Source organism: Euprymna scolopes, chromosome 10 (genome assembly GCF_053919585.1).
Source record: "Euprymna scolopes isolate OS-2025 chromosome 10, ASM5391958v1, whole genome shotgun sequence".
In the NCBI taxonomy this organism is placed as follows: Eukaryota; Metazoa; Mollusca; class Cephalopoda; order Sepiida; family Sepiolidae; genus Euprymna; species Euprymna scolopes.
Genome location: NC_136491.1, coordinates 132371340 through 132386997, shown reverse-complemented (window position 1 = coordinate 132386997; position 15658 = coordinate 132371340). Strand labels below are relative to the sequence as shown.

The following is a 15658-nucleotide window of genomic DNA, read 5'->3' as shown; positions in this document are numbered from 1 at the left end:
AATATTTCAAGATTGCTGCAATGAACAGGGCTGGAGATGAGCAAACAGTGTAAGACCTATTAGGTACAAAACATTTGCTTATTTGTTTTGTTTTTGGCATATGGACCCTTTTTGGATTATTTAATGTTGAATCCAATAATTTTGGAAAAAGATATGCTTCAAAATCTTTGTTTTAATATTTAGCCAGTGATTGATTTTGTTTTGTGGAGAAAAATTGCTGTTTGTTATTGGCTTTGTAGAACATGACTGAGTTTTGCGAAGGGAAAAAACAAACAATGCATTGATGTTTGGTGCAAGGAGCCAGTATCTTTAGATAACCTGGTCTGATAGCATCAGAATAAAGAGGAAGAGGCTAGTGGTTGGTGCACCAAATGCAATGAGACAACCATATTCCATGCGTAGATAAATGCCAGCTTTATAAACATACAGAATACTGGTAAGTGTAGTTCACCTTCTTTACAACAGATTTGATAGTATCTTCAATGTATTTACTCAAATTCAATTTTCAACCTGACATCGCATTGTAACTGCCTTCAATATCCGAAATGTTTTAATGCACAATGCTTTAAGCAAACTACAACAATATTTTAATCTTAAAATTAGTATTTTACAGATTCCAGAAAATAAATTAAACACTGATCACACAACAAAAATATCAAAAAATAGGAAAAAATAACTAAAATAGATAACAAAACAAAAAGAACAGTAATATCAAATGAAGAGCATTAAATATGTAATAAATGATTAGCAGAAATGAGACTGTCAGTTTCAGCAACCAAAGATGAGGCAATTCAGACACTTTTTTTTCACATCTTAAAAAGAATTACATGTCTACATATAACACTACTACATGACGGCACAGTTGAGCAATGCACATCTCACCAACCTGTTGTAGTCATCACCTTCATCGTTCGAGCAACTGGAATGTAATAATGGTGGACAGTCGACTAATCAAACACAATTTAACATACACACACACACACAAAAAAAAACACGCACAGAAATGTAAATTAAATGAAAATTAAATTACTTTTATTATAATAAAGTCTATTGAACTAAGTATTATGGTATCCATTTGATGCAAAGTTAGAATGCCTAATAAGGATTAGTATTTCATGTAAAAATGGGCACAAATTGAACCATATTCAACTATCAATTTGGCATAAAGGACTAATTCCAAGTAAACGGGCTGTAACTTTTGCCAGTTTTTAATGGACTAAAAAGTCTTTCATATCATATCTGTGTCTGTCTGTTCCACTTTTTAGCCAGTAAAAAACGGGCTACAATGTCTAGTTATAAGTATATAATAAGCCTGAATAATCCAAATTACTAATCCTTATTTAAAAGTTTAACAAAAAACTAAAACATCAAAAAATACTTGGAAAACACAAAAAATTCAACTGAATAGTCAACTTTCAAAAGCAAAAGAGTTTAATAATCATCTGCTGATGTCAAGAAATAGAAATTAAAAAAAAATAAACACATACACACACATTGAATTGCATTCATATAAAAAGATAATTCTCTGAAATGCAAACCATGATTTAACTTATGTGGTTGAAAATTCGGAAAACAATTCTTTCTCATTTATTGGTTAGATATGCCACCTTCAACATCGCCTTGAGGGTATTCCCTCTAACTGAAATAGTGTCACTCAAAAATTTAAGTTAACACTTTTTACATTAATCATTTGTGCATTTTAATCTATGAAAACGAGGAATTTAATTGTATGTGTAGTCGATGTATACATATCTCGGTTACTGTCATTATAGTTTTGAATTTTGGAGATGATTTAATTAGAATATTCAAACTATGGTTTCCATCTTGAGTGGTATTCTCATATTTTTTCCAGTGTAAACTCTGACCTTCTCAAGTGCATCTTCTCAAACTCAAGAATCGTTCTGTCAAACTCCAGAATCTATACAGAATCTGAAATGGAATCCTTTATTTAATCTATGGGAATAGCATTCTCTCGTTCTGTCAGTTATAACTGGATAGAAGTCTTAATTCTAAATGGTATTCTTAGTATTGCCTACAGTGAGGATTGAACATTCAACCTCCAAAAGAGTGCAACTTAGAATTGAAATTTACTGAAGACTTTATCTGCTTTGCCATGGATCTACAGTTCCATAGAAAGCTTTGAGTAATCAAACAGTTCATACAATTGATCAATGTTGATAATCCAATAATGCTCTTCATCTTTCAGCTGGCAATCATTTCCATCTCTTTTTATCTTTATCCTTGAATGACTCTTAGCCTTGATAAGTTGTGACCCCGATAGTAAAAAAAAAAAAGAAAAAAAACCCTTTTGGTTATACTCCTGATCCTTTTTGACTTCTAGTTTCTACTTTCCATTTGACTGAATTATTAGACATGCTCAAGTGGATAAGAAAATCATTCTTAAAGGTGGAAGGGAGGAGGGGATGTCACGTTATCTGGAAAAAAATCAAAATTAGGAGGAACCATATTTTACTTGTCCCTGTTGTCCCTTCTGCAGAGCAGAAACCAGAAGTCAAAAAGAGCAAACAATCTTGACTAACAAAAGTTTTAAATAACATTTTATCAATTATGTATCAGTGTTTTATGCTTTTCATTTCATCATGAAATATTGAATATATTGAACATCTTTTTTACCCCTTTTTGATAGAAAATCCATATTTAAGTTGTTTTTTTTCCACATAGGCATCACCACTTATCAAGGGAAAGAGGTCACTCGAGGATAAGGGTCAAGGAGTGTACAGTAAAAATTGGACAATATAGTAATGTAAATTTGGTAAATTTGTTAACTTATATGGAACGGCTCATCAAAAACTTGTTTACGTTAGACTTGAAGACAACTATACTGTAGTCAGCTGGAAAGCAGAAAAATAGAAGACAATTCCGTAGGCGCGCAGTTCTAAGAAAGAAGCTTTGTTCATGGAATCTACGTTTAGGTTTAGGCACAGATAACGAGTGGGGGAAATTAGTGATAGTGTTTTCTGCTAGAGGGGTGTTTCTTGTAAAAGTAGGGGGCACCATAGATTGGAGCTCAGTCGAGCACTTGCTATGAAAATAAGGATAAAGCAGAGACAAACTCGCAACATCTCTTCTGCGAGAAAAAAAGCTGCAGGGAAGAGAAAAGGACATCCCCAACAAGGCTACGAAGTCTATTTTGAACTCTATCAAGGCAGGATAAGTCCTTTCTAGCAGCTCCTGCCTAGATGTGGCAACAGTACTTCATCCTTGGACGTATCTGTAGGCCTTTGATATGTCAAGAGCAATTACCCTAGAAAGGTAGCCTCTGTTGAGAGATTTGCTAATCCTATGAGATAACTGTAAGCACATCTGCTGTAAATCTAGCAGAACGGAAACCAATTGTGTGTCACTTAAAAAGTTATTTTTGCCGAGATGGTTGATTATTTCTCTATTTAACACAGATTCCAGCAACTTACTCATGGTGCACAGGAGACTTATTGGCCTATACTGAGAGGAAGATGAGCGATCACCTGAATTCTTAAATATAGGGCATACTGATGAGATTTTCCAAGGTGATGGGAAGCAATTCTCCTTAAGACAACGTTTAAACAGTTTTGTAAGGATGACCGTTAGTTCTGGTTGAAGTCTTTTAAGTACTATAATTGGAATATGGTTAGGGCCGGTTGCTTTACTGGAATCAAGGTTTTTGATTAGCTTGGCAACATCATGTACAGATATTTGTATATCACATAGTGTGTTTTCTGATACAGGAGGAAATATTGGGGGTTGGCAGCCTTAGCCACAAAGAGTAGAATTAGCTGCAAAGTTCTTGGCTTTGTTTGATGCTGATGAGATTACCTCAGGTTCCTTTATGATAGTTGGGATAGAACACATACTTCAGGATTCTGTTTGCTATTTGCCAAAACTGGTGAGTATCAAGCCACTGCTCAGCTACTTTGGACCTAACAGACTGAGCATACAACTCTCTTGTGTTCTTTATTACTTTTTTACAGTGGTTGCTAGCAGTCCTGGAAGCGGTTTATTATCAGTACATCTATTACGTTGGAAGCAATGGAAAAAGTGATTTCTGTGCGCAATGGTAGCAGCACATTCTGGAAAGAACCATGGCTGGCTGTTAGGTTTTTGCTGGAATTTTTTTGAGGGTATGAAACTGTCTATACCTATAATTAACCATTCCGTCAGGTCTGATACTATAGAGGATACATCCTTTTTAAACATGGAACGCAGAGGTAGATCTGATATAAATGTATGGAAGCTATTCCAGTCAGCCATAGAGTATCGATATACTGTATGATGGAGAGGTACATCTGAGGACTTATTGCATTTCATTTTTATCTTAACTGATACAACAGAGTGGTCGGAAGATCCAAGTGGAGACAGAACGGAAGCTGAACACAGTTCAGGGCAAGTTGTGAGAAAAAGGTCTAGGAGACTTGCATACTGACCGTCAGTATTGGGCACACGGGTGGGTTCGTAAACAGTGAGTGAGGTCATAAGCAATGGAGAAATCATGACAGAACCTCCCCTCATCATCTGTCTTGTTCGAGTGAGTTAACCATGCATACACAGATTCCCTCTGGCTGTGTGTGTGTGTATATATATATATATATATATATATATATATATATATATATAGAGAGAGAGAATATATATAGCCATTTATATACAATATACAATGGATATACATATTATAAAGTTATATATATATAAGATAAAAACGAAATGTAAGAAGTCCCCAGACGTACCCCTCCCCCGTACTGTATACCGATACTCTATGGCTGACAGGGATAGCTTCCATACATTCATATCTGATTTACCTCTGCACTCCATGTTTAAAAAGGAAGTGTCCTCTATAGTATCAGATCTGACCGAATGGTTAATTGTAGGCATAGACTGATTCATACCATCTAAAAAATTCCAACAAAAACCTAACAGCCAGCCATGGTTCTCCCCAGAATGTGCTGCTGCTTTTGCGCACAGAAATCACTTTTTCCATAGCTACCAACGTAATAGAGGTACTGAGACTAAAGCTGCTTTCAGGACTGCCAGCAACCACTGTAAAAGAGTAATAAAAAATGCAAGAGAGCTATATGCCCAGTCTGTTAAATCCAAGGTAGCTGATCAGCGGCTTGGTTCCCACCAGTTTTGGCAAATAACAAATAGGATCCTGAACAGAAGTGTGCTTCCTATCCCAACCATTATCAATGGACCAGAGGTCATCTCGTCAGCGTCAGACAAGGCCAAACTATTTGCAAAGAACTTTGCAGCTAATTCTACCCTATGCGACGAAGGCCATCAACTCCCCATATTTCCTCCTATAACACAGAACAAGCTAGGTAACATACAAATATCCATGCATGAGGTCGCCAAGCTAATCAAGAACCTAGATTCCAGTAAAGCAACTGGCCCTGATGGCATCCCAATTATAGTGTTAAAAAAGTTTCAACCAGAACTTACTCCCATACTTACGAAACTATTTAAGCGCTGCCTTAAGGAGAAGTACTTTCCGACTCCCTGGAAGACCTTATCAGTTTGCCCTGTATTTAAGAATTCAGGTGATAAGTCATTTCCCTCTCAGTACAGACCAATAAGTCTCCTGTGTGTCATGAGTAAGTTGCTGGAATCCATATTAAATAGAGAAATAGTCAACCACCTCAGCAGGAATAACCTTCTTAATGACACACAATATGGTTTCCGCTCTGCAAGATCTATCGCAGATGTGCTGGCGGTTATATCCCACAGGATTAGTGAATCTCTTGACAAAGGCTTCCTTTCTAGGGCAATTGCTCTTGACATATCAAAGGCCTTCGACAAGGTATGGCATAAGGGTCTACTTCACAAGATTTCCAGCTACGGTATAACTGGAAATGTTTTCTCAAACATTAAATCATTTCTCTCTGATAGGCTCATAAGAGTAGTGGTAGATGGACAAAAATCGGAGGCCTGCAATATAAATGCTGGAGTCCCTCAGGGGTCAATCCTGGGCCCAACTCTCTTCCTGATCTACATCAATGACCTCCCTAAACACATACTAAAATCATTCATTGACATCTATGCTGATGACACGACCATCTACAGCAACACATCAAAGGCTGTAAAATGACAAAGTTCTCTCTGATTCTCTCTCCTCTGATCTCGAGCGCGTGGTTCAGTGGGGGAAGAGGTGGCTGGTTACCTTTAATGCATCCAAAACCAAACTCCTATCTTTACATCATCAACGCTCTGATCCCCATCGGGCATCAATTGTGATGGATGGCTCTCGTCCAGGAGAAGCCCCATGTTTTGACAAGCTTCTGGGTTTGACCTTTACTCCTGATCTGAAATGGAACACGTACATCAAGTCTGTTGCCAAGGTCGCTGGAAAGATTGTGGGATCCTTCTACCGCTCCAGAAGATATCTCACTACTGATGCAATTCTCTATCTATATAAAAGCCAAGTATGTCCAAGGATGGAATACTGCTGCCATATCTGGGCAGGAGCTGCTAAAAACAGCCTATCCTGCCTTGACAGAGTACAAAATAGACTTCGTGGCTTAGTGGGGGATGCCCTTTTCTCTACCCTGCAACCTCTCTCCCACAGAAGAGACATTGTGAGCCTATCCTTGTTTTATCATTATTTCCATGGCAGGTGCTCGTCTGAACTCCAATTTCTGGTCCCCCCTCGCCAATCTTTCACGAAAAACACCCGTCTAGCTGAATCCACCGTGAAAAATTTCCCCCACTCTATATCTGTGCCTAAATCAAAACATGGGTTCCATGAACAAAGCTTCTTTCTTAGAACTGCACACCTGTGGAACTCTGTTCCGTCTGCCTACTTCCCACCGGACTACAACTTGGATGTCTTCAAGTCCAACGTTAACAAATTCCTAATGAACCGCCCCCTTAAGTAAACACTTCATCAAATCTCCACACTAACGTAATGTACTTGCAATAACCCTTATCCCTGAGTGGCTTCCGGGCCTTGATAAGTGGTGATCACTGTGTAAAAAAAAAAAAAAAATATATATATATATATAGACTATTTATAGATGCATCAATATATCTTTATAAAAGGCTTGGTCAGTCTATCTACATATCTGGGAAATAGTATTTTGACAGTCTACTTGTCACATTTAATTTTTCAATAGTATTTTGTCAATCGTGGTTATGCTTGAGATGTTATCATTAAACAATAGACATCTTAATTATGTATTCTTGAGTTTAAAACATGAGGTAAAAATAAATGCAAGGCGATGTTTGAAAGTTTTTGTCTTAAAAAAATGGCACAATGGTTGATAAAAGATAAATTGATTATTTCAAAGTGCATTCAAGCAGAAGAGGCAAAACAAGAAAATGAAGGTCGAGATAGATTTTTAAAAAAATTAAGCAAATATACTGGATGATCTTCACATATACAAGGGGCATGCAATAAGTAATGCCCCTGACCCACTTCCAGTTGTCTGATCTAGTTGAAATTTTGCATGTGCAATGATTTATATCTCTACGGGTAATGTGGCAAATTACAGCTCTGAACTAATTGTGGTTTCTGTTTTACAGGTGTTTGAACTGAGTAAAGTGTGAAATGGAGCCTGTTGAATGTTGAGCAGTGATCCGGTTTTTGTATTTGAAAGGACGCACACCACAGGAGACTTTTAATGAAATGAAAGAAACTTGTAGTGATAATGCCTCATCATATGCCCTTGTAAAATGCTGGCATCGTGAATTCAAACATGGCCTGAAATCAGACCTGGTCGCCCCCCACCTCTGCCATTGATGAGGCATCTGTCCGTCAAGTTAAAGCTGCCATTTTGGAAGATCGGCGCATTACTATTTTCCAAATAGCCCAAGATGTCAAGATTAGTACAGGGTCTGTGGTAACTATCATTCATGACCATTTGCATATGCATAAGGTGTCTGCCAGATGGATTCCCAGGTTGCCCACACCATTCCAGAAGCGAGAACACGTTGAGTGCTCGAGGATGAATTTGGAGATGTGCCAAGAAGATGAGTCAAAGTTTTTCAAAAGACTGATTACACAGGATGAAACCTGGATACATCACTATGATCCAGAGATCAAAGCCTAGTCAATGCAGTGGAAGCACTTGGACTCACTACCTCCAAAGAAGGCAAGAGTGCAGCCCTCTGCTGGCAAGGTCATGCTCACAGTCTTCTGGGACCAGGACGGAGTAATGATGACAGATTTCCTGGCAAAGGGTACCACAATTACAGGAGCCTATTATGCTTCACTTTTGAGGAAATTAAGGGAAGCTATCAAAATCAAGAGGCAGGGCAAGATCAGCAAAGGTACCCTCTTCCTGCAGGACAATGCTCCGGTCCACAACTCGCATGTCAGAAGCACGGGCGTGTGGTTATTAAATTCTCCCCCATCCTTCCTACTCTCCTGACCTTGCACCCTCTGACTTTCACTTCTCCCCAGCCATGAAGTTGTTTTTGAAAGGAAAGCATTTCCCAGATGATGCAGCCTTGATTTCTGAAGTCACGTCGTAGTTGGAGGACCAACCTGGAGTGTTCTACAAAAACGGTCTCCAGAGCTGCATCAAATGATGGAAAAAATGCATAACTTTGAGTGGTTCCTATGTAAAGAAAGACTAATAACTGCCAAGTTTCGTTGCTCTACTGCTATGGGAAGTGAGTCAGGGGCATTACTTATTGCACGCTCCTCGTATAACAGACAAAATCAAGAACAAGATTTCTTACAAAGGAATAAAATATAAGTAAAACACACAGATCCTTCTGTGTGTGTGTGTGTGTGTGTGTATGTATATATATATATTGAGATAGAGAATATATATAGCCATTTATATACAATAGATATACATATTATAAAGTTATATATATTCACTATTTGCTTTATGCACAAGTTGTGCTTAGTGGTAGTATGAGATGATACTCATAGCAAATACACATAGATCTCTCTCTCTCTATATATATATATTATATATTTAGAGAGAGAGCATATATATATATATATCTCCATTTAATGTGTGCATATATGTACACATTATAAAATAATACATATTCAGTATATGCATGAACAGTGCACTATACCTAAGTTGTGCTTAGTTGTAGTATGAGATTATACTCATGTTCATTAGTGTTTCATTCTCGGGGTAAATCCCCCCCCCCACACACACACACTGTGTGTTTATTTAACTGCCCTTTTGCTTTGATTAAGACAAATTTTAGTTAATAACACTAAAATAATACATTCCAAAACCGATATAAAAAAATTAAACTGTTCAAAGCCATCTTCATTAAAACCCAACAATCTACAATTAATAACATTACATACAAAACTTTTACTTAACATAATACAATTTGAGCTTGTGATATTAATTCTGGCATCACGGAATTTAAATTTTTAACATCTTTCCTGTGACAGTACGAGAACATTCTCTTAATATCTGACTTTGCACATACATTACTTTGTTATCTTTTGAAATACTTTTTTTTTCATTTACTTTTTTCACTTGATTGGATGAAACATTGAAAACGTTCATGAAACATATGAAAGATATATTAATTCTTTTTGATTTTAACACAATGATCATTAGAAAAATGTTACAAAGTAAATATAATTAAACAGTCATTATTTTTAACAATATTTTCTTATATCTCTCTCTATATATATACACACACACAAGAAAAAATATAAGTAGTATAAAAATCAATTAATAGTGTTTATACTAGTGCTATGCTCTACTCAAGTGTTCAGTACTGTTGAAGTTTATATTGAAAAAAATATATGTATGAAATATATTATATTTCTCAATCTGTCTTCTCCAAATATTCAGAAAGGAGTTTAGTAGAGTCTTTTCTCACACACATCGACAAGGTCACATATATATATATATATAAACTTCCGTGTGCTAGAATATTTTCATCTTAAATTCTACACAATTATGTAGAATTCAGCATAATAAATAAATGAAACCAATCATCTAATTAGAAATCATAACAATTTAATAAGTCATGTACACTTGTTTTTTAAAGGAGTATGCAAATCAGTTAGCCTTCATGTAGTCATTTGCATATTCATAACTGAGTATATTAAGTTTGTTTCATATATACGAGACCAAGACTGATCATGAAGAAAAAAGAATGTCTTAAAATTTAAAAAAAAAAAATCAAACAATGTAAGAAACAGAAAAAATTATGGAAAAAAATAAAAAGAGAAGGGAGAACAGTGAGTGCAGAAGAGAAGTTAAACAAAACTTGTTTGGTTTGGAATAATAAAGACCAAACAAAAAATAATCAATTCAAAAAAGACTGCAAGCTTAAAACCTAACACCAACCTGTTGTAGTCTCCCTCTTCATTGGAACAACTGAAAGAGGAGAAAGTTTAAAAATTAAAAAAAAACAAAAAAAAAACAGTGGTAGTATTAATGGAAAAATGGAAGATGTACAAATCTTACAGAAGGCAGAGCATTCAATATGCAAATTATCATTGGATTCATCTAGCAGTTCATTAAACACGCACACAAAACCGTTCCATTAAATATACTTATAAATGAAACAAATGAGAAATAGATATGCTCCAAAATGTTTTATTCAAGAACTACAAAAAATAAGCAAGAAAAGAAAACACCATCAGAGAGCTATGAAGTACTAAGGTATTAATTTTTAATATATAATTTACATTACATTTTTTTAATATAAATGCATTGCAATTTGAAAAACTAATAGTTTTTATTTAAATTACCTCCCTTGAAAATCAATGAACATAAAATGTTTCATTTATACTTTTTTTTTTTTAATAACTTTATTCATCTTAATATCGACAAAACTATTTCATATATAATGGAGAATCAGACAAGTCCTAACAGGTATTTCCTTAATAAACAATTATTTTTTAATCATATAAGATCAAAGATAATCTCCATCTCTACTTATTTATATAAATCACTTGTTGCATCCGAGTTTTTTCTCTATGGACTCCAAAACGGCTTGGCCAAATTTTTCAACTTTAACAAAAATATACTTTATGTGGCTGAGAGTGTTCTTAGATTTTGTATCAAAATGCCTCTGATACAAAAGAAACGAAGTATCAAAAGTTGATAATCAAAAAGATCTAATGCAAAAAAGCCAGTCTAATTTTATTATACAGCCTACTACCAAAATTGCATTTGAAGTTTTATCACTGCATAAGCAAAAGGGCCCAGCATATAAAATCAGCAGTAAGTTCTCTGATAAGATAGGAGCATGTTCGTAATGAATGTTTCCATTTAGAGCACAATTGAATCATGATACTTAACTTTTGCATATTCAACTTTAATTAAAACCATTATATATATATATATATATATATATTAGCAAAAGTACCCTGGGTTCAAAAACAGCCTACAGAAAATGGGCTCCGATTTATGAAAGTATGATAGGTTATGAAAAGGAAGGGTTGTAAAGAGATAGCTTAGAATTTGGGGGTATCAAAACCAAAGCAAAATATGATGAAAGTAAAAATAAAATAGATAAACCCCATAATTTATTATACCATACCTGTTCACACTGAAACACTTATCACAATATTCTGTGGATCTATATTAAAAAACGTTGTTAAACTTTGTGACATATTTCCATTCTATGGAGGTCAGGCACGAACAAACACTCCATAATTTTTATTATACCATATTTCTTCAAACTGAAACATAATTATCAAAGTATACTTACGCAGATAGATATGAAAAGTCTTTATTAAAGTTTGTGCCTATTTCCATTCTATGGAGGGCAGGCACGAACGCAGACCCCACAATTTTATTATACCATCCCTATTTAAGTTAAAACATACTTATCAAAGTATTATTATGTACATCTATATCAAAAACACTTGTAAACGTTTTTTATTTAATTTTTAAATTTTTTATTTCCATACTTTGTGGACCAGGCGTGAGCACAGACCCCACAATTTTAATGAACCATCGTTCTGCCACATCAAACATACCCATTCCAGTGTCTCGATACATCTATCATTATATGTAATCAGTTTTTTAAAATAGTCAACCATATAGGAGCCTATTCGTGACCAGACACACACACACACACACACACACACAAACATTCAGCTTTATATTATAGATACAAACAGTAACAGTGCAATATAGACTAAGTCACTGTGGGGAGGCATGTGAAGCACCGCAGTAGGTCCTAGACTTGAGCAGGCAATCAATCAATTTGATAGAAAAATGAATAGACGATTTCACAGATTTTGATGACAATGAATGTATTGATTTTCATTTAATCCCAGGCAATGTTGGGTCTCTCTGGTAGTTATATACATATATATCTTAAGCGAAAATAACATTATATACTTTTTAAAAAGGTATATATTTTTTATAAAATAGTCAAAATTGCTATGAATAATAAGCTCAATTAAGATATATTATTGCCTTCAGAGCATATATACTGTAAATTTTCATTCCATTTACAACAAAAAGTGAATCCACAATCATATTTTTTTATTAATATATGGGCAAATATTGTATATTACTTTTTCTGGAAGCATCTTGCATGTGTTTTACTATGTTGCTATCACATAAATCATCAGAGACAGGAAAGTATTATAGACAGTCACATACAAGTTGATGGAATAAAAAAGAAAACTGGTTTAAAGGAGGAAAAAAATAAGTTCATGATTATATATGTATGTATGTATGTGTGTGTGCACATGTATATAGCATGGTCACATTGACACGCTAGTTGATACCATTTTCAATTCAACTGACTAGTCATTTTAGAGTTATAATAATTTTTGTAAAATTATTGCCATCAGGGAAAGTGAGATAACTTGCAACAGAGATCAGAAGTCATTGTTATTAATCACTTGGTCTTATGAAAAAAAAGCCCCCAAAACTACCATTATATATACATATATATTTTTTTTTTGCATGGTAGTCACCACTTATCAAGGCCCGGAAATAACTCGGGGATAACGGTTATTGCATGTACAGTAATCAATGGGATAATATTGCAGTAATCGTTAGTAATGGAGATTTGATAAAGTGTCTTACTTAAAGGGGCGGTTTATCAGGAATTTGTTTATGTTGGACTTGAAAACATCCAAGTTGTAGTCAGGTGGGAAACAAGCAAACAGAAGAGAGTTCCACAGGCGTGCACTTCTAAGAAAGAAGCTTTGTTCATGGAATCTACGTTTTGATTTAGGCACAGATATAGAGTGGGGAAAATTATTAACAGTGGTTTTAGCTAGACGGGTGTTTATCGTGAAAGATTGATGAGGAGGGGACCAGAGACTGGAACACAGATGAGCACTTGCCATAGATAAAACAAAGACAGACTCGCAACGTCTCTTCTGTGGGAGAGAGGTTGCAGGGAAGAAAAAAGAGCATCCCCCACTAAGCCACAAAGTTTATTTTGTACTCTGTCAAGGCAGGATAGGCTGTGTTTAGCAGCTCCTGCCCAGATGTGGCAGCAGTACTCCATCCTTGGACATACTTGGCTTTTATATAGATGGAGAATTGCATCAGCAGTAAGATATCTTCTGGAGCGGTAGAAGGATCCTACCATTTTTCCAGTGACCTTGGCAACAGACTTGATGTACGTGTTCCATTTTAGATCAAGAGTAAAGGTCAATCCCAGAAGCTTGTAAAAACATGGAGTCTCCCCAAGACGAGAGCCATCCATTTCAATTGATGCCAGATGGGGATGAGAGCATTGATGATGTAAAGATAGGAGCTTAGTTTTAGATGCATTAAAAGGTAACCAGCCACCTCTTCCCCCACTGTACCACGTGCTCAAGATTAGAGGAGAGAGAATCAGAGAGAACTTTGTCATTTACAGCCTTTGATGTGTTGCCATAGATGGTTGTGTCATCAGCATAGATGTCAACGAACGATTTAAGTATGTGTTTTGGGAGATCATTGATGTAGATCAGGAAGAGAGTTGGGCTCAGGATGGACCCCTGAGGGACTCTAGCATTAATACTGTGGGCCTCTGATTTCTGCCCATCAACCACTTCTCTTATGAGCCTATCAGAAAGAAATGATTTAATAATGAGAAAACATTTCCAGTTATACCGTAGCTGAAAATCTTGTGAAGTAGGCCTTTATGCCATACCTCATCGAAGGCCTTTGATATGTCAAGAGGAATTGCCCTAGAAAGGAAGCGTTTGTCGAGAGATTCACTAATCCTATGAGATATAACCGTTAGCACATCTGCTGCAGATCTTGCAGAATGGAAACCATATTGTGTGTCACTAAGGTTATTTCTGCTGAGGTGGTTAAGTACTTCTTTATTTAATATGGATTCCAGCAACTTACTCACACAGAAGACTTATTGGTCTGTACTGAGAGGAGGATGACTTATCACCTGAATTCTTAAATACAGGGCATACTGATGAGGTTTTCCATGGTGTTGGGAAGCACTTCTTAAGGCAATGCTTGAACAATTTTGTAAGTATGGGGGCAAGTTCTGCTTGAAGCTTTTTCAACACTATAATTGGAATGCCGTCAGGGTCAGTTGCTTTACTGGAATCAAGGTTCTTGATTAGCTTGGCGACCTCATACACACATATTTATATGTTGCATAGCGTGTTGTCTGTTATAGGAGGAAATATGGGGAGTTGATGGCCATCATCGCATAGGGTAGAATTAGCTGCAAAGTTCTTGGCAAATAGTTTGGCCTTGTCTGATGCTGACGAGATGACCTCAGGTCCATTGATGATGGTTGGGATAGAACGCACGCTTCTGTTCAGGATTCTGTTTGCTATTTACCAAAACTGGTGGGAACCAAGCCGCTTCTCAGCTACTTTGGATTTAACGGACTGAGCATATAACTCTCTTGCATTTTTTATGACTCTTTTACAGTGGTTGCTGGCAGTCCTGAAAACAGCTTTAGTCTCAGTACATCTATTACGCTGGTAGTCATGGAAAAAGTGATTTCTGTGTGCAATGGCAGCAGCACATTCTGGGGAGAACCATGGCTGGCTGTTAGGTTTTTGTTGAAATTTTTTGGATGGTATGAATCAGTCTATGCCTACAATTAACCATTCGGTCAGGTCTGATACTATAGAGGACACATCCTTTTTAAACATGAAATGCAGAGGTAGATCAGATATAAATGTACGGAAGCTATCCCAGTCAGCCATAGAGTATCGATATACAGTACGGTGGAGAGATACGTCTGAAAACCTATTACATTTTATCTTAATTGATACAACCAAGTGGTCAGAAAATTCCAGATGAGATAGAATGGAACATGAACATAGCTCAGGGGAAGTTGTGAGAAAACGGTCAAGAAGGCTTGCATACTGACCGGTAGTATCAGGCACATGGGTGGGTTTGTGAACAATCTGAGTGAGGTCATAGGCAATGGCGAAATCATGACAGAACCTCCCCTCATCTTCTGTCTTGTTTGAGTGGGTCAGCCATTCCACATTGTGGACATTGAAGTCATCACAAATGTGAATCTTAGTCGAAGGATGAGCAGACAGGATGTGGTCCATTTTCTCAGATATACTTTTAAGGATAGTAACTCCGCTGTTGTGGGGGCGATAGAGGGCAAATATAAATGCAGTGGTGTAAGCAAGTGCAACCCGGAAGCACATATAAGGTAAATTAGGGTCTTCTCTGGAGATATCCCTACTACACGGAAAGCCATCTTTAATGTGGGCACATATTCCATGCCAATGGCGATCTTGGGGGTCAGATTTAGATTACAAGTTAGAGTATTC

General features: G+C 36.2%; 1 protein-coding gene across 1 annotated transcript in view; it reads right to left on the bottom strand.

Moving 5' to 3' along the window:
- The window catches only part of LOC145286274 (protein unc-13 homolog B-like), a 597427-nt gene that overhangs the window by 273840 nt on the left and 307929 nt on the right, over window positions 1–15658 (bottom strand). The window contains exons 16-17 of the mRNA XM_080135112.1: window positions 10272–10301; window positions 887–919 (exon numbers count right to left, since the gene is read on the bottom strand). Coding sequence (XP_079991238.1) covers window positions 887–919; window positions 10272–10301 — 63 coding nt within the window. The remainder of the gene's footprint in view (window positions 1–886; window positions 920–10271; window positions 10302–15658) is intronic.